We start from the raw sequence: 19,016 nt of genomic DNA, 5'->3' as shown, positions 1-19,016 counted from the left end.
CTGAGGCTTAAGATCCTTCATCTGGGTAAATATAAGTTGAAAATGTTAAAAAAATTCATCATAAAAATAAATAATCAAATTTGAGACTTCTGGACACATTAAGGGCTATGATACCATTGATCAAATCAAATGCAACGTTACCTTGATTAAAATCATGGATTTCTTTGGTTTGAAAAATGCAAGAAACATTTGGAATAATGTAAGAATACAATTCAACAACATATAGAATATAGGTCTAATTGTTTTTGTTTCTTTTGTTTTTGTTTTTTGTTCACCTGGACCCAACCTTGCAGGATTTGGTTTGTCTGAGTATTTACCTGATTTACATGTTTTTACTGGATCACTCAGAAAACACTCAGCCAATCAGAAGAGATCCTCAGAGCCTCCTCTCCTCTGATTGGCTCACTGACCTGTTGTTACTAGAGCTCCAGAGAGAAGCCTGAGAGAGGAGATGTGAACCTACGCTGAGATGGTTTTTGGTTCTTAAAACCACAAATATATCTTCTTATGGATCAACACTTCAAACACAGCGTGTGATTGTCAGGACTAAGGACGGCTCAGGACAGCTCTGCTCGCTACTGACCTCCATTTTCCTTTTTTTATCAGAGCCCCCACAGTTGTCATGATGGAGGGAATTAACTATAGAGAACAAAACTCTTTTTTGTACCAGGCTTGGGAGTCTATGGGGATTGACTCCTGTTTTTGTCACTTGTCACGCCTCTGAGGTTGATGCTTGGTTTGAACAAATGTTCATATTTTGAGCATAAAGTGACAGCCCTAGTGTTCACCTGTCAAATGTAATCAAACTGAAATGATGCTTCTTCAGAGCTGTCAAAGGTATGGATGAATGTGACAGTAGCCACTGCACACAGTAATCATCCCAAATAATCACTTGGTTGTAAAACTAAAAAACAGATGATCAAATGATTCCTTATGGTTAGTAATGGGCTCTTAATATAATCTACACTGTAATGTCATTAATTTCCTGCTCTACCACATTGTGTAAAGAATATAAGAGAACAAATTAAAACTAAAAAGAGTCATTTTATGATTCATTTTCTACAGTTCTGTCTTTGAAACCAAACTTAATTTATGGTCAGAAATCTCAGGAATCCTGCTGGAAAAAGTGAGTTATTCAGAGGAAGTAATAATTTAAAAATCCTGGGAAAACCTTCAGGGCATTTTTCCAGGTAGTTCAAGTTATTGTTAATAGAAGAGAGAACTGTTAAGGTCATTTCGTTAACATCTAATGGTTGTTTGCATTTTTCTAAATTAAGACCACATTCCTCATATACCCGGGTTTCTTCTCATCACAAAGGGGTTCTGCTGCTGTTGTTGCTCTGGGAGTTTTCCTTTTTCTTTTGGATACACACAAGCAGAAGATAAATTCAGTATTTTTTTGTTTCACAGTCAAACACCAAGTTGTGTTTCAGTTTATGTCAGCAGAGCTGGAGTCAGTTCAGTACTTTAATTCAACTGGTTTCACTCCAAATATTCTCTGATGATGGTGATGGTATTTTAGCTGGGTGTTGTTCTCATGTCTCAAAATGAGAGTGGATGTTAAAATCAGTCCTGCTGCTGTCATGTGTGAAGTTAGAGCGAGATACAAAAAGAGAAAGAACGAGGGAGGGGGATCTATGTGTGTGTGTGTGTGTGTGTGTGTGGCGCTCTCTTCCTCTAGTGTTTAAAGAAGAGATTGTGAGGGGTTCATGGAAAGGCACAGTCCTTATGTAAAGGAGTTCAATGCAGCCAGTTGAAGAAAAGCTCTCATTGAAATTCATGGCTTAGCACCTATAGTTCTGTGGTTGGAGCAGTGCAGTGAGGGACACACAGCCAGCGTCTGACAGATTTCAATTAAAATGGCATTTACAAGAACATGGATGGAAAACTGGAGGGAAGGGGAGGAAGACAGTTAAGGAGCTGCTGAGCTTTTTACTGCAAAACCCCAAAAAAGGAAGTTTTCATCACACTTCATTCATTTAAGCCTGAAATTGAATCGCTTTTTGTAATTAATGACCAGATAATCTTAGTTTGGATTAGTTACCCAGATTTTCCCTGTTTATAGAAACTTTAAACACACAGTATGTAACTTCTGCCTCTAGGGCTCTCTCAATCTAAACAATAACAAATTCACATTTAAAGTCAGTGTTTCAGTGATGCTGTACGGAGGACAGAGACGTCAGGGAAGAGTTGGAGCTGAGATTGATGCTAACCTTTGTTCTGATTGTTTCTCTGATAACTTATGAAACAGACGTTCAGGATGTTTTTGACAGCAGCTGAATTATCCTCAGAGGTGTCCTCCTCTCCATAACAAACACACCAGGAGATTAAAACCAGTACAAAAACACCCACAATTAAAAATCAGAGATTAACCAACGCTCTTCAGCGACACAGGACAGGACGTCTCCAGCAGCTGGGAGCTGAGCTGTCTAACATTTCCTCAGCTTGTTTCTCTGATAACTTCAGATCCAGACGTCCGACGACTAAAATCCTTCATCTGGTTCAAATATAGTGTGAAAACCACCAAGGTGTAAAAAGTGTATGTGGCTTGAAACTAGATAAATGTCAATGTTGAGCTTCTGTCAGACAAACACACTGACACATGGTCACAGAGGATGTGATGTCACTGACAGGCGACCAATGAAATGTTACCATAATTAAAATCATAGATTTCTCTGGTTTGAGAATTGATGGAAACATTTGGGATAATGTAAGAACTCAACTCAACAACATATAGAACATGTTAATGTGGAAAACACGCTGATTAAAACACTGCTGTCACTGCTGAGCGCTGAATGTCGAGGAATTCAATGTTGAGGCTTTTTAAAAAGTTTATTTAGAAGAGGCCTTTAAAGTGGAGTTCTTTATGGGTGGCTTTGTGCTTAACTATACAGTCACAGTACAAACACTGGTAATTCAGACATTTGTGGGGACAGACAAGCATGCACTTGGTCATACAAACACACATTATTGGACACTTATTATTGGACAAAGAGATGTCAGTCAGCCTGTCTTTCTTCTCTCGCTCTCTCTGTTATAATAAGCAATGTGTGTGTGCCTTGTCTCTGGGTTGGTCAATAAACCCTGCAAATGCTTACAGATCACACATGTACACAAGAGTCTGTGTCCATAGCTGCAGAAACATGACAGTGTCAACTACTGTTACTGTAACTAGTATCATTCAGCAGATCTTCCACCTCAGCGTGTGTTTGCAGGTGATCCGGAGTGGGAGTGGCCTGCTGCTGCACAGGTGAAAACACTGGTATAAATCTGAAAAGTAAATAAAATCTGGGATTGTGGAATTAGACCTCTGTAGCCTGCTCCTCATTAGCTCTCTGACTGAACGGCTGGTGGACGAGTTGCATTGTGGGTACTGTTGGTGCCACACAAATCAGAGCAGAGTACTTACTTATGTATTTACATAGCCTTACTCACACTAATGCCCAACTCATCATAGATAAGTAAAATGTTTTAAAGGTCCATTAAGTATCAAAGTAGATGTCCTCGTGTTGTTTGATTATAAAGCAGGTCCAGGTTCTATATTAATACTGTGAAAGTATCAAAGCCTCAGTCCACAGAGAAATGCACACAGCTTGTATTCGGGAACTGGGGCCAGTTACACAAAACACCTTAAGTTAAGATCTTCCCTTAAGTCTGAAGTCTGAGTTAAGGTTTCCTTAAAATAAAAACAGTTGCATAAAACACAAAAGACCTTAGCGACCAAAGTAAGGAAAAAAAAAAACTTACCTCTGACTCTATTTTCACCACAAATGAGCTGAGTTTAATGTGATAAATGACAAAAATTAACGGATCCCAAGAAGAGAGTTCACAACCAGGAGACACCCTTAATGATGAGGAATTGATTTTACATCACAGATACGAGCGGCTGTCAGTCTACTTTCTGCAGCTGAATAAGTGTTGCAGTTTTATGCCAGATGATCTTTCTGGTCAGGTAGAGTCAAGATGTTTCATTTCTTTCACTGATGCAAATGCTCATCTCAACTTTTTTTCTTAGCTTAGGAAACCTAAGTGATTCTCTGCAACACCCTTCAGTAACTCCCTCAGCTAAGGAGAAATAAAACCTAGTAGTATCATACTTAAGTAGAAAACTTCAGGTGTTTTGTGCAACCGGCCCCTGAGCCTTAAAACAAGCTGTCAGGATTTCTCTAACTTTGTGATGTCACAACAAAACAGTCACCGCCCTCAGCCACGCCCCAAGCCCCACCCACCTGGACCCACCATCCTCTGAGTTTCTCTGAGTGTTTACCTGAAATCTGCTATATTTTTATTGGATCACTCAGAAAACAGTCAGCCAATCAGAAGAGAAGTTCCAAACCTCACATATGGACCTTTAAATTGATGGGTATAGCATTGTTGTACTAGTACATTTAAATGTATATTAGCTTTATGGTTGTCAGCATGATGTAACCCAGGAAGTGTTGCTGTTGTGCTGATAAAAACTGAAATCCAAAATCGATAAACAAGTAAACAAAGGACGGGCAACAACCTCCCAGAACATTTTAAATATCTGGCTTTTGCAAGAGATTAAGTGAAGACAACATGATGATGTGCAGGCTTTCTTTTTTTAATTTGATTTAATTTATATAGTTTTTCATAGTATTTGTATAGTTCCTTCAGATGATGTTGCAACATCTTCAGTTGAAGTTAACTTCATCTTTACCTCACAGTTGACTGAAACTGTGAAATCTGTGTTTGTCCCCGGGGAGGAGATCAGGCTGAAAGACTGGCGTTCAGCATCACCTCATTCCTCATCAGCCTCAGAGGAAACAGGGAGGAGAGCGACCTCTAAATTATCCTACACTGTCTCCATCTCTGTCTCGCTCTCTCTCTCTCTCTCTCTCTACCTTCCTCTTCCACATTCCTGTCCTCTTTCATCAGTTTTGCTCTCTCTATCTGTCTCTGTCTTTCACTTCATTCCTCCTTTTTTCTCCTGTCTCCATTACACTCTGCCAGCCAGACTTTTGGGGCTTTGGGGTGTAACACTGCAAGAGTCAGGTTGTAATAACATGGCTGTGATATGCTTGGACCTCATCTGGAGTCAGAGCTCCTGAGAGAGCGAGAGAGATATGTGTGGAGAGGTGGATAAAGAAAGGCAGGGAGAGTGAAAGAGAAAGACAGACGTAGGATAATAAAAGAGACAGAGGAGAGACTGTGTGAGACAGACTGTGTCCTGGGGGCTCTTACTGGGCCATGAAGACGTGTCTCAGTGTTTTATCTGGACCTGCTGGGGCTCTCAGTGAGGAGCTTCAGTAGTTGTAAACCTGCTGACCTCCCCAGTCTAAACAAAGCTGCACACTGAGCTGGAAAGAAGAAACGTCAACCTCCTCTCTGCCTTTTCACTGCTCACTGAAGACCTGCAGTCAGGAGTGACACACTCCACTTTCACTGTGAAGACTGTTTGCACCTTCACAGCTATGACCATTCAAATCAAATGGAAGTTATATTACAGTCGACAATTTTTCGCATCATATTGTCAGTTTATGGATTTATTTCACTTCATTCCAGACAGCCACTGCCATTTTAACATCATGCCACAAAGTGCAGAATGTTCACAGCAGTAAATGAACTCTTTGCAAAGTGATTATTGATTGATTGATCATGCAATGTCCCAACTTTACTATCTAGTAGAGGTGTAACCGTAATGTTCCAACACTCACATTTCTATACATACCTCAGTGAAAAAAAGACATGAAAAAAATTCATTCGAATTTATTGTGAATTGAACTTGTTAACATAAAGACATCATTGTAAACCTGTGACCCAGTGACAATCTTGGGACATCATTTCTAATTGGATGATGCATTTCTTAAAAAAAACAAAAAGAACAATTTTAAGTCATTTAGGTATTACTGATGTTGTTGAAATCTGCTGTCAAGACTTAATGTGTTTCAGAAGGTTATCAAATAGATAAGCAATAAATTATATAATAATAAAATAAAAATTACTGATACTTTCAACCTATTCTAATTTCTTTTCAGAAAGATTAATGTATCCACATCGTCACAGTGAGAGAGAGACAGGAAGGTCAGGGAGAGAGAAAGAGGGATTCGAACCCGGTTAGGACTAAGCCTTAATGGTATGTGTATGCACAGGCGTTTGTGAAGCAGTTTGCTCAACATCGGAAAGTTAACATTGGTACCTTCCACCAGGGCAAGAGGTCTTCCTCTCGATGATGGGGGGGGGTCTTCAGGTGGCTGTTCAGCTCAGCTTCTGTGGCATCCTCCAACTGCAGGAGCTTTATAGCGCAAAGTCTGTGGTGCTGACGCGAGTCCTCCATCAAAATACAATAACTGATTTTGCATGTGGCATCTTGTTTTCACTAAACTGCACATAAAAACAAGACAAGTCAACTTTGTTGCTGCCTGTTCCTGTCTCCACTCTCCCTTTGATGTATGACATGTCTGTGCTCATGTAGATTATCTTCAATCTTGGATAAAGGAGTAAAACAATGTTCAGAAACTCCTGTGGCTGAGTCTGAATTTATCCTCAATAGAGCCAAGAGCTCTTCACTTAGAGTTCCTTAGTGAGATCTGTGTATCTATGTTGATCTTCTCAGGAGATGAAGATCTGGCTTCAGGTGACATACCTACAGTACATACGCTTTCACCAGGGAGGGCGTCTGTAAGCTCCGGGAGAGGACGCAGTGCATTGTGGATGGATTTGAGGACCTGTGTGTCCTGACAAGTGGAGGCCAGGTGACAGAACCTGAGACAAAGCCTTTTTCTCTGCTCCAGCTCCCTCCAATCCTCCTCTGTGCTCCGGCAGATTTAATTCTCGTTGCGCGGCCATCTTTCTGCAACTGTGCGAAAAATTGGTCAACCAACTGTTTACAAAGTCCTCTCGCGTAATTTAGTATTGCGTCAACTTTCACATCATTTTCTAAAATAAAAAAATAAAAAATCATGAGGGAAAACATTAATTGTTTAAGACATTTTTCAGACTGATAATGAAATAACAGCAATAACAACTATTCAATTATCATCGATTTTATTTAGTACATCTAGAAAGACAGAACACTGAAGACAACAGAGAGACCTACACTTAACAATCACCTGATCCATTGATTGAGTTAGCTCTGATGCATTATCAGTGGTGATGCAGGTACTGCCTGTGTGGTCAACAGGACAGCAGCTGTCTGCAGGCATCGTTTATAAAGTGTACGGTGAGACTGAGGGGCCAGCTCGATCATCCTGTTGGACCACAAAACAGATGTTGTGGTGAAATACTCACACACACAGTTCTGGGACGACCTCTTGACTGAAGCATGTGCCGGAGGGAATTACATGTCTTTAATCCAGCGTTCAGAGGACTTTCTGAAACAGCCTTTGGTTACTGTGTCTTTATCGAGGTTATGCATCATGACGTCCGTTACTTTCAATTGATGTTTTGTCTGTGGCGTGAGTGTGTCGTCTCAAACCTGAAGTACTCCAACACCACAGAAGTGCCTTTACTTGGGTTTCATGTGTTTCTTGTTGGTAGAAGCAGTCGCCTTATTGAAACAGATTAAACCCGGGTCAGACTGTTGCGTAACGTATACCCTACAAAATGATCATTGCTTGGAGGAGCAGTTATAGAAAGTATAATCTCACATATTACTTTCAGATTTCTGTGAACAGGAGCCGTATGTTTTAAGTGTGTTGCTTCATTTCTGTGTCTGTGGATCGGCAGGTCAGCGCTGACATTGAGCTAAACACGACTCGACATCAGATCTGGATGAATATGTATCTAGGGACCCATGGGGGTTATCCAGGCCTGACAGGCGTACGTGTCAGCAAGCTGCAGGCTCTGCCTCTCTGCCTTGCCGCCTTGTCACATCGGACATGTTGAGAGGCCACGGTTTGTGGCCGCCGTTCTGTTTGCTTTTTTAGGCTCAGTTGTGCTGAGTGCCGGGCCTGTGTCCGTACCTCTCCCTCTGCCTCCGTTTATTTGACTTCTCCCAGGTTTGAATTGATTGTAGATACACTGCTTTCTTATGAGTTTAGTTTTCAAACAGGGTCAGAGCTTTGGCAACTGGTGAAAGTTTTTTTTACTCCCTGGTTTTGTTGTGTCGTAATTTTCTGGACTGTACAGGCTCTAAATTTGACTGTGCACCAGTACCTGCCCACATGTAATGTTAAATACATTGTCTGACTTATATAATGTAGAACAGGGTTTGATCTCTGGTTGATCATGTAAAGGCACAGTTTCCTTTAAAGATCTGGCTCCTTTGATTTTGGACTTTGATGGAGTGGTCCTGTCGAGAGTGGACGGACAGAATGGCAAAGTTTAAGAAAGGACATTTTGTGAAGGGGACTCTCTGGCACCCTAATGAGGTACTTGAAGCGCTCTTGGGCCCCATGAAGGGACATTATTCATCATGGGGACCAGAGAAGGGGTGTGTCTTTGAACCGTGAGTCTAGATGTAATGTGGTGAGTGCTTCACAGTACAAACCCCGAGGAGGAACGTTTATCACTGACATTGTTTCTTTCCTTTTAAATGTGGTTATAATTAGCAGCTTTTGGGGATTGGGGACTATCTGCTGGGTCGTACTATCAACTATCAGGCAAAGAGCTTTTTTGATGATTACAATGACATGTCTTGCCTTGTGCTTTTATGTTACTTCCATATGTATTAGCTGTTCCTGTAGGTCTTTGTTCTGATGGTCCTTCAGAGATCATCCTCACTCGCAGAGCCTTTAGACCACTATATCAGAAAACATTCAGAGAGCACATACTCTCTATACACTCATTAAATAGATGAAATAAACATAGTAATGGACTATCATAATTTAATACCTAAATGCTGGGAGTGCTGGGGCTTTAAACATACATTGTGCAAATGATAAAAGTGAGACAGAATGAGTTTTAGATATATGAATGTATTTTGTTGCCGTAGCGTTGGCAGTGCAGGATTTATAATGTTCATTGGACCAAGGATTTTCTTCTACACATCACAGTTCAGCTGGATGTAGACTTGACATAAAGGGTTAACAGCAGTCCTGCCATAGTTTTCAATAGTTTCCAGTGGTTGGTTCATGGTTAGTGTAGGGGACTAGCAGGAGGAGGCAGGATGAGGAGGCAGGATGTCCAGCCGTGTCAGTGCTGACGAGGATGAGTCAGTGACAGCTGAGAACGACAGTTAGAAATCAAGGTGCTGAAGAAGAAGAAGATAGTTGGACAGAGACCAACTCTTCTACTGTTTTCCTCTTTTACCATGGCCGACCCACTGTTAGTGGTTACTCTAGCTGAGAGGAAGTCCTCTGAACTGATTGTAGGTGTTATAGTGAAAGTTCACACAGTCCCAAATTATCATGATGGGGTTTTACACCACAACGTTTCCTCTCAACCTCTGTAGTTTAATTTGTCTTATCTATATGTATTTTTTGTTCTAATGAATATTCACTCATACAAACATTATAAAACATACTTATGTGTTATACTTATGTAATATTAATACTTCAGTACACCTTACCTGCGATTATGACACTGTGTTATTCCCTCCTCAGCTCACCAGCAGAAGCAGCTTACATGTAAAGTTTTAACATTTTACCTGTAAGTGTCAGAACGACTGGGTGAGGACTCAAATGCATGACACAACACAGGAATCAGAGGCAGGGTCTTCACTTAAGACAGAACAGGGTGAAGCTAACTCTAAGAAAACACTGGTCAACAACACACTAAAGGCTACAGGAGGAGAACTGCTAGAACACTTGTCACAAAGAATAAAGACGAACTGGCACAGAAGACGGGGAGCACGCAGCTAAATACACCAGGAGGGGAAGACAATTAGACACAGGTGCAACACATTAGGTTCGGGGTCAACAATCACAGGAGCCCGAAACACACATCGGCAGCAAGTGTAAATCTGAAACGAGAGGGAAAGGTTAAAACAGGAAATGATAACAAACAGAGAGAAAAAAAAACAGAAAACATGACCTAGGAGGCAGAACGGGACGCAACAGTCAGACTTTATTCTGTGATCAAACGTCAGATTTACACAGTCAAAGAAATAAAAGGGTTGTACTGTCTCTGTCAATCCCACTGAACAGTAGGAGTACCAACGACTTGTTCAGTAGTAAATGATCTGACTTTGCTTTTGAAACAGAAACTGTGTGTGTTTCCAGTACAGTCAGTTTTGTAGTTTGGTCATGTGGAAGTCAAGTACAACTGTTCAAAAGATGAAATAAGACTTAGTGGTTTCTCAACTGATGATGTGAAGTCAGAGGAAGACTGAAGTCAGTCAGACATCATTTTCTGAGAACTGTGAACATCTGCACTAAATCTCATGGAAACATTGAACTGTTTTTGAGTGGTGGACCAACCGACTGCCGCTGACATCACTACAGCCAGAGTGAAGTTTGCCTTTAGATTCCATTCATCGTCCACGTAGGACAAAGTAAAGTCAGTGTGATTCTGGTTATGTTGCTACTTGAGGAAGAGGAAGATGTTAAATCAGCCTTTTACTGTGACTGACAGTTTCCTACATGAACACACTGTTTTCTCTTTGGTCATTTCACATGACGGCTCTGTGTTTACGTCTGAGCTCTCCTCGCTGGTTTGATATGGGCGGGACTACGTATGCACAGAGAATTTGGTCGGTTGGTCCCTGTCAATCAAATCAAACCTCACCCCCACAGTCCTGATGAAGATGATTATTTCAGATTTTAATAAATGAACCCTGAGGTTGAATATTTACTTTTGAATATTTGTGCTCTGACGTGTGCCAGTGCAGATGATGACTAGTCAGCCGACTTCTCCTCCGTACAGTCGTTCATCACAGTGTAATTATTGTCCCTCTGTCTCTGTCCCCTTCTCAGACGGGATGAACTGCATGAACAAGGACCACGGCTGCGCCCACATCTGCAGAGAGGCTCCGGGCAAAGGAGGCGTGTCGTGCGAGTGCCGCCCTGGCTTCGAGCTGGCCAAAAACCAGAAGGACTGTACATGTACGTACCACAGCTGACCTGAGTGTGGCCCCTCATCCCCACACTGACACACACACACACACACACACACACACACACACTGGCAAGTGACTGTGTTCTTAGAACAACCTTCAGTCTCTGATTTATTACCATTAAATGTGGATGTGTTGTTTTCTGACTGGTCACATGATTTCACAGCTGGCAGCAGAGTATTAACACTGTGTTTTATAGACTTGGTTTTATTGAGTTACTGTTGTGATGAAGGATCTAAACTGTTCCTGTGATAAACATCTGTAATAGCAATGATGGACAAGTTCCAGTGGGCCTTCAGCGATAAAACACGAGGGTGGACATTTAATTCCAAAATCAGTGAGGCGTTTCAGACCCTGATGAAGGTGCTGAAGGATTCAGTAGAGAGAATTCATGTCTCCAACCCCCCAACCCCCCAACCCCCCCTCCACCTCACCGATCCATCCCTGTTTCACTCCTCATATTGAGTGCCTGCAGCCATGGAATTTAGGGGCTGCTGTCTTTGAGAGGGAAAAATAAGCTTTCAGTTACACTTTGTTTGGCAACATATCTTATTCTCCTCTCAGACAGGGAGAGTGTACAGACTGTGAAAGGCTCCAATGCCCCCCACCCCCAACCCACCCCGCTCTGGTAATATTTCATTAGCAGCGAGGGACTCAGTGCTATGCCGGCCTGTTGAGCATGGCAGCGCAGGACGGTAGTAAACCAGTGATGAAAGAGACGACAGTTATGTCTGTTATGTCCTCTCCGTCTCTTTCCATCTTCACCTCTCTCCTTCCTTTTCCTCTCTCTCTTCTCTTCTTTTCTATCTTAGAGTTACCAAATAATGCAAAGTTCCCAGGTCAGGGAACTACAACGTCTATAAAAGCTCCAAAAACGTCATTATGCTTACTTTCCGTCTTTGACAGATGTGAAGGCAAATTAGGATCTCAACTGTCTTTCATAGTCATTGTAATTTTAAGGAGTGTTAAAACCTATCACTGCTTCAACCAAGTCTACCAGAAACTACATTTCTATTGAACTGAACTGCAACAGCAAATCCATTCTGTACTGAACCTAATATCCAGCTGGTTTATGTTTGGGTGCAGTGCATCTTTTGAATAAATGAAGCGCTACATTTAAAAACAGCAGTAGAGTTGGCAGGAGGTGATGGAGATGGATGGAGGATGTACGACCGTCACACCAGAGACACCCACAGTCCTGCATGTGGTTTAGACAACAACAGCTCTTTGGTTCAGTTTAGATAAAGATGGCGGTTTAGGTTGGTTCTGAAGGGTCTTTTTTATTTTGAAATTCCTTACTTTGTGTGTCTGTTGGTGGTTTTGTTTCCCACCTTGGTGATTGTTGCCTCGCTCTGCCTTGTGTATTTAGTCACTTCCTGTTTCTCAATTGGCATTCATCTATATGCATACCTGCTGTTTTGAGTGCATGAGTGTGTTCACATTTGCATTGCACCTACCTGTCTTTGCGTCCTGAAATCATTGAACTAGGATCTGTGAGCGTCCATGAAACTGTTTTTTACCAAGTGGAGATTGTAGGATATTGTTCAGCAAGGTCAGATATTTTAGTGGAAACTATATGTCTGTGAACATTTTGCATTACATATTAGAGATTTGTCAAATACATGACCTCAACCAAAGAGCTTTTGTTGTCTAAACCACAGGCAGGACTGTGGATGTGAACCTGGTCTCTGGTGTGATGGTGGTGAACTTTGCTCATCCTCTGCTCACCCAAACCACCTGGTCATGACTCTGCTGCTGTTATTAAATGAAGTGCTTCATTCACCTCTGAACATAATCCAGCTGTAGATCACGTTTACTACCAAACATATTTGCTGGTGCAGTTCAGTTTTATAGAAATGTAATTTCTAGGAGACGGTTGCTTTTTCTCGTTTTTCTGGTAATCCAAATCATCATCTCTCACTCTGTCTTTTCTCCTCCCCCTTCCTCTCTCTTCATCTTTTTATGACCTACCTGTCAAGTCAAGCCCTATATCAACATTTCAAATTTCCCTCTGTGACTTCCGTCTTCCTATGTCATTATAGTAGCTAAATAATTAGTTGTTAATAGAAACATCTGGAGCCTTGTGTTAAACATACTGTACAAACCAGGAGTAAGACTTAAATGTTTTGTTTTCTTTAGTGACGTGTAACTATGGAAATGGGGGTTGTCAGCACACATGTGACGACACAGACACGGGACCAGTGTGTGGCTGCCATCAGAAATACGCCCTGCACTCAGACAGCAAGACCTGCATCGGTAAGTGAAGGCCGTGATGGCTCCCACACAGACCCTGAAGCTGTCACAGCTGTTTGACTGTAACATCTGTTCTATGATATGTGAAACAGCACTTAAGCACAATCAGTCCATCCACTCTGACAATATGTCAGAATGTCTGGTTGACTTGAAGTTGTTCACACAAGTCTAGCTCCATGTGCTCTATAACAAGGCTCTTGGACCATAAGAGTCGGCCATGATGGTTTTTCCACCATGTTGAAATCTTTGAAAAACACTTTTTGACATTTCTTTACCATAGGTCTAATTTCTATCAAATTTTCTCTAGATCATCATTGGACCAAACTCATCAAAAGTGTTAAAAGTTTGTTGATTTCTTATTTAGTTTTAAAGATATTGACCAATCAACTTCACAAGGGGCTTAGCAGGACATTGGCCATAATTTATCAACGATTTGTGCAATCATCAAAAATCTTTGTAGATATTTTTTTGGGAGTTTGGGAATAGGCCTACAAAAGCATTCTGAGTTCAACCCATAGGGGGCACCACAAATACCAAAAAAATGCACTTCAAAACCTAGTGGAGAGAATCTCATCAGATTTGGTGAAAATGATTTGAGGGCAAGTATTAACCAAAATCTGAGGTGACATATTGAATGGTGTATGTCGGCGTGGCCTATTCATCATTATCTGCTACCTTATGTCTTTGCTCAGTTTGCTGCGAGCTGCAATGAGGCAGAGATGTGAAACTGGAAATGATGTACTAATACTTCCCATGAAATGGCGCTATAATTAACAGTCAGAAACAAGAGAAAAAACTTTTACTTATTCAATGTGTTGTTAGCATAGGCCTAACATTGGTAAGGTAATGAAAGGATATAAAATAAGTCACCGGACGGATGTTTTGTCAGTGTAAACTTTACTGTAAGAGTCAGAACCTAATGTTTGAAAACTGTTGTATCATCACTCACCTTTCATGTTAATGGTTGCTGATGAACACACACACTTGAGAGGTTAATTCTGTCGCCATAAAGGATATGGAGACCAGTGTTGACTGGTTAATGACAGTAATTACTGTTTACTGTTGAATTACTCTTTGATTTCCAGTAATAACCGCGGGCTTAAACCGGTTATATTTGTCATCTTGTTGTTTGTCTCATCAGTAGAGGATGAATCAGGTGATCCAGGTAAGTGGAGTTGTTCATAACTCTGTGGAGCACACAGGTATTAATATACTGATAATTTGTGCACACAAATGTGTAATTTGTACCCTTGAATTAATAATGATTGTGCAGAAAAGATATTGTCTCATTAAAAATGTTTTATGTTCTGATTGATATGATAATCATCCATACCCCCAATTTCTTTAAATTATATTGTCAAATTAATCAAACTAGTGTCCTCAAATTACTCGATTTTATTCCTTAAAATTCTCTCATTCAGTTATTATAGAAGTGTGAACTGAAATGACCTCTCATAATTGAATTTGTTTAATCAGACTAAGGGGATTTAGCACCTCAACTCTGTCTCACACAGGTTTGATGCTACACTGTTTTCCTTTGACTGAAAGCTACACATGTTTCTGTGTGAAGCAGTACACAATAAACAAAGTGGGTTTAACAGTTTTATGTTGATGTATGTAGATGAAACACTTTAATCCTGTTATCTTTGGGAAAATGTTGAAAAAATTTGAGGGAATGAGTTAATAAATTGTGTGCACAATTTATAAAAAAAAATGTATTTATTATGTTCAGAGCTCAGGTAATAGCAAGAGTCAGCTCTGTTAATAACAACTAATGTGTTAGCACTATAGTGGCTCTCACAGGGCTGCCCCCTAACAGCCAGCCTTAGACCAGGTTTTGATTGGCTGTTGGTCGCAGGGAAAAAGAAAAAAATCAAACTCCACAGGAAGTTGCGACCCTCTGTCACTCAGTCAGTCATTCAGTCACAGACAGACATCGGTTACACAGCTGGTCCCTGTGGTTATTAGACAGTAATGTAACTGAGATCTTGGGTTCACCAACTGGGCATTTTTAGTAATGAAATAATAACTCAACTCTAAGGGGACACTCTGCCTCAAATTTTGAAACAACCATGCCTGTAGCCAGCTATGAGGTCACTGAGTTCTGGACCTCAGTAATGTTTTTATAGCTAAAAATAAAAAGCTAAACACATCTGGATTAAAAAAAAAAAAAACAAGATGAGTACTTAATCCAGTTTAGACTAGTTAGTGAGTTTCTGCTCTAAACACAGCCCCTTCCATCATCAGCACTTCCACTGACAGCAGTTGGAGTTTACACAGTGGGATGGAGGATACAGCCTTCCATGAAAAGATAAGGCATGTTGTGGAGTTGAGTAAACCAACATTTTCAGGGCTCAATAGTTGCAGTCCGGAGTCCTTTTTTTGAAAGTGTGCAAGTTAAACTGTGACATGACAGTGCTGCGTTAGCCATTGTGATTGAAAGTAGTATTTTTTCTTCTTCACTGGCTCAGTTAGTCTCTTCCTAGGTGCTAGCAATGTGCTAATATGTGCTCCAGCAGGTCAAACATGTAAGTAGGCTAACGTTAGCCACTTAGCATGGCCGCGCACTCTTTACATTCTTGCTGGTTGCTCCAACACATCCAGGATCATTAACACTGCTGGTGTTGTTAGTAGCTTGCTTCATGTGTGTGCTTATGAAATTTATATTATTTTATTATTGTATTACCTCATGATCGATTTAAAGCTTTCTATGAAACTCAGTTACGAACAAAAATAATGAATCCAATAATTCAAAATAGATAATAATGAAATTATTTAGGACCAGTGAAGCAAATTAAATTACAGGCATCCAACAAGAAGAAAAAAAAATTAAATAAACTACAAAAAAATAAATAAGTAAATACAAGAAATACAAGAAAAAGAAGACATTTGGAGAAAAAAAGACATCATACAAATGATGGACACACAGGTGTTATGTACCTTATCCATCTTTCCCATATTTCCATGAATTTGTCCTGTTGCAGCCTGATATAAAAAGTAATTATTTCCATCCTAAAGATTTATATTCTAAAGGCTCATTATTACAGTTTTGTATTTCTTTGTAATGTACCTCAGTGTTACTTCTACCACTAAAAATTTGTCTCTGGACTCAAATCATTTTCTAATGCCCCTCAATAACACAAATGTAACTATTTGAATTGATATGATAACATGTGATGATTAGTTGACTGATGGCTTGAACTAACAACTACTGACCAGGAAAATCTTTGGTTGGGGGCAGCCCTAGAATCTGGTTATTCTGGCGTGTGTAAAATGCTGGTGCAACAATACAATGGTATGTAGTATAAAGTGGTATAAAGTATGTAAGAAGTGTGAAGGACCAGCTCTTCTTCAGTTTGGTGTGGCCTTTGGATTCAGGTGGCACTAAAACACTTAAAAAAGGAAGGTCTCCATCCAAATCCATTGCAGTGAAGTTCCCAGAATAACCAACAGTTTCTCAGACTCAGAGAGTTTAGCATAACATAATGAAGTCAGACCAAACCACAGTGTGGACAGACGTCTTATTTAGCTAGCGATCACAACAGTTCATTCCAGTAGAAATCCCTGAAGCAGCAATCACTTAGTTCAGAATTTGGATTCAGTGTGTTTTGGCTTCGCTGCCAATCTGTAACCTGGCAGGACGACAGGTCACCAAATCCCTGTCTACTTAATGAGCTGAGTGGGAGTCCCTGTGACTTTTGTTTACAGGTTCTGGTTCATTTGTAATTGGCCACTGAAAATCTGAAGGAACCAAATAAAAACATGAAGTTTTCCATGTTGAAGTGTGAGTTAACATGTTGTTACATGTTTCCTGGTGAGATTATAACCACCTGCCCAGCTAATGTGAACTAACTGTGAAATGACAGACATGATGTCAGTGCTGTTGATCGCACACACTGACACACAGTTATCTGATGTCATGTTGATGTGTATTGGAACACTGGAAACACCTCCCTCCCTCCCTCCCTCCCTCCCTCTCCGGAGCAGACTGCTGACCTGCTGTCCAGCAGCTCCAGGTTTTCACTGGTGATAACCTTTTTCTTTTCAGCTGCTTTGAAGAAGCGAAACATGCCATCAAGAAAAAGCTGTGAAGAGGAAATCGAATGCGAGCGAGCGAGCGGGAACTCTCCCTCTTTTCCTAATGTCTCGTGTCCTCTCTCTCTCTCTCTGTCTCTCTCTCTCTCCGTCTCTCTTGGCGAGAGAAAGGACCCCTGTGTCTGTGGTCCAAGACTCCCAGCTGCTCTGTGGGCCAACCTTTAATGCCCCCCAACCCCTTCTTACCCTTTCTATATAGTGCTGCCCCTCTGCTCCCCCTTCCTCCTCCCTCCTCCTCTTCCTGCTTTCTGGTGATAGTACCTGATTGCCTGTCTTGTCTGAGCATCAATGTTAAAACCAAATCAGGTGGAAATAAGAAACAATCCTCAGTGCACAAGAGGAACGAGTGATTGTGTGTGGGTGTGTGTGTGTGTGTGTGTGTTTGGGGTGGGGTTGGGCGGGTGGGGGTTAAAAGCAGACATCTCAATTGCAGCCTGATCTTAGGTGAAGTTCCCACGAAAGCAAACCTAACGTCCTCCTCCTCCTCCTCCTCCTCCAGCTCTCTCACTACCTCCTCATCCTCATCCTCCTCACAGCACCCAGACAAAACGCAACCAGCTCGCCAAAACCAAAAAACCCACCTACACCAAAATGACCTCCATGCCTCATCATCCCCACCCACCACCTCTGTCCTTGTGCCACACACCCTGATAGAGAGGCAGGGACTCTCACTGCTCGACCTCCTTCACTCTCATAACTTGCCCTCCTGCTGCATGTGTCCTCTCACACGTCGTCCACCTGTCTGCCACACCAGTCCTTCTGTCTGTCTGCTCGTCTGCCTGCCCTGCTGCATGGGAGAGCCTGCACTGCATTTGTACGGTTTCCTTTATCTGTTTTCTTTTTTTTCCCTTTCATTTTTCTTTTTTGAATTGAAGAACATTATTATTGCTGTTGTTGTTTTTGCCAACCCTGGTCCTTCTGTGTCCTCCCAGTGCATTTTACCATTCTCCTCCTAGCTGTAGTAGTATAGAGTGGTTTAACCCCCCCTGCCCGTCATCCTGTGTAGGTCTGGCTCTCTAAAACACTCCCCTCTCTGTGGGCCTCCGATCGCTGCTTCGTCCCATAGACTCTTTAGGAGTGAATGGCTGGGACTCCTCTCTTCCCACCTCTTCTCAACCTGTCTCACGCGTCAACCTCTCTCTCTCTCTCTCTCACACACACACACATTTTATCTCCCTCTATGACAGATTTTTTCACACGCTCGAGCAGGCAGATGCTCTAAAGCGCGCAAACTGGTATGCACAGGCTCTCGACTCAACAATTTCACACACACACATTCACACGGCCACATTTCACCAGAAAGCCTCCATTCATCCCTGAGTGTCCTTCAGAGAGTCCTCCACTTTGTCCATGAAGAGCATGAGAGGAGAGAGAGAAAAATGGTGGAGGGACAGGGTAGGGGAAAGGAATGGATGTTAATTACCCCAATATCCACCCCCCCACCCCTCAACACCCACCACCCCAGAGGAGTGTGTACATCAAAGGCCAGTCCTACAGCATCCATTCACAGAGAGATTCTCATTCAGGCTGTAATGACTCAGACCAGAGAAAGGCAGTTTCCCTCTCCCAGCCCCATCACCAAACCCGCTATCCCCACCACCACAGCACACATACACCATCCTAACAGCCATCTCGCCCCCTTCTACAACCATCGCCCCCCTTACCACCCCTACCCCCTTTCACCTCCTCCTCCCCCTCCCCCCACCTCCCC

General features: G+C 41.7%; 1 protein-coding gene across 2 annotated transcripts in view; it reads left to right on the top strand.

The window, feature by feature from the left end:
• The window catches only part of scube1 (signal peptide, CUB domain, EGF-like 1), a 109,588-nt gene that overhangs the window by 46,993 nt on the left and 43,579 nt on the right, over nucleotides 1-19,016 (top strand). For both annotated transcript variants that reach the window (XM_023418749.2, XM_023418748.2), the window contains exons 5-6: nucleotides 10,818-10,946; nucleotides 13,097-13,213. In XM_023418749.2, the coding sequence (XP_023274517.1) occupies nucleotides 10,818-10,946; nucleotides 13,097-13,213 (246 nt within the window). The remainder of the gene's footprint in view (nucleotides 1-10,817; nucleotides 10,947-13,096; nucleotides 13,214-19,016) is intronic.

This window comes from Seriola lalandi, unplaced genomic scaffold (genome assembly GCF_002814215.2).
Source record: "Seriola lalandi dorsalis isolate HSWRI2012SDOR001 ecotype SW California unplaced genomic scaffold, Sedor1 jcf7180002054584, whole genome shotgun sequence".
NCBI lineage: Eukaryota > Metazoa > Chordata > Actinopteri > Carangiformes > Carangidae > Seriola > Seriola lalandi.
This window is presented reverse-complemented; position numbering and strand designations above follow the sequence as displayed.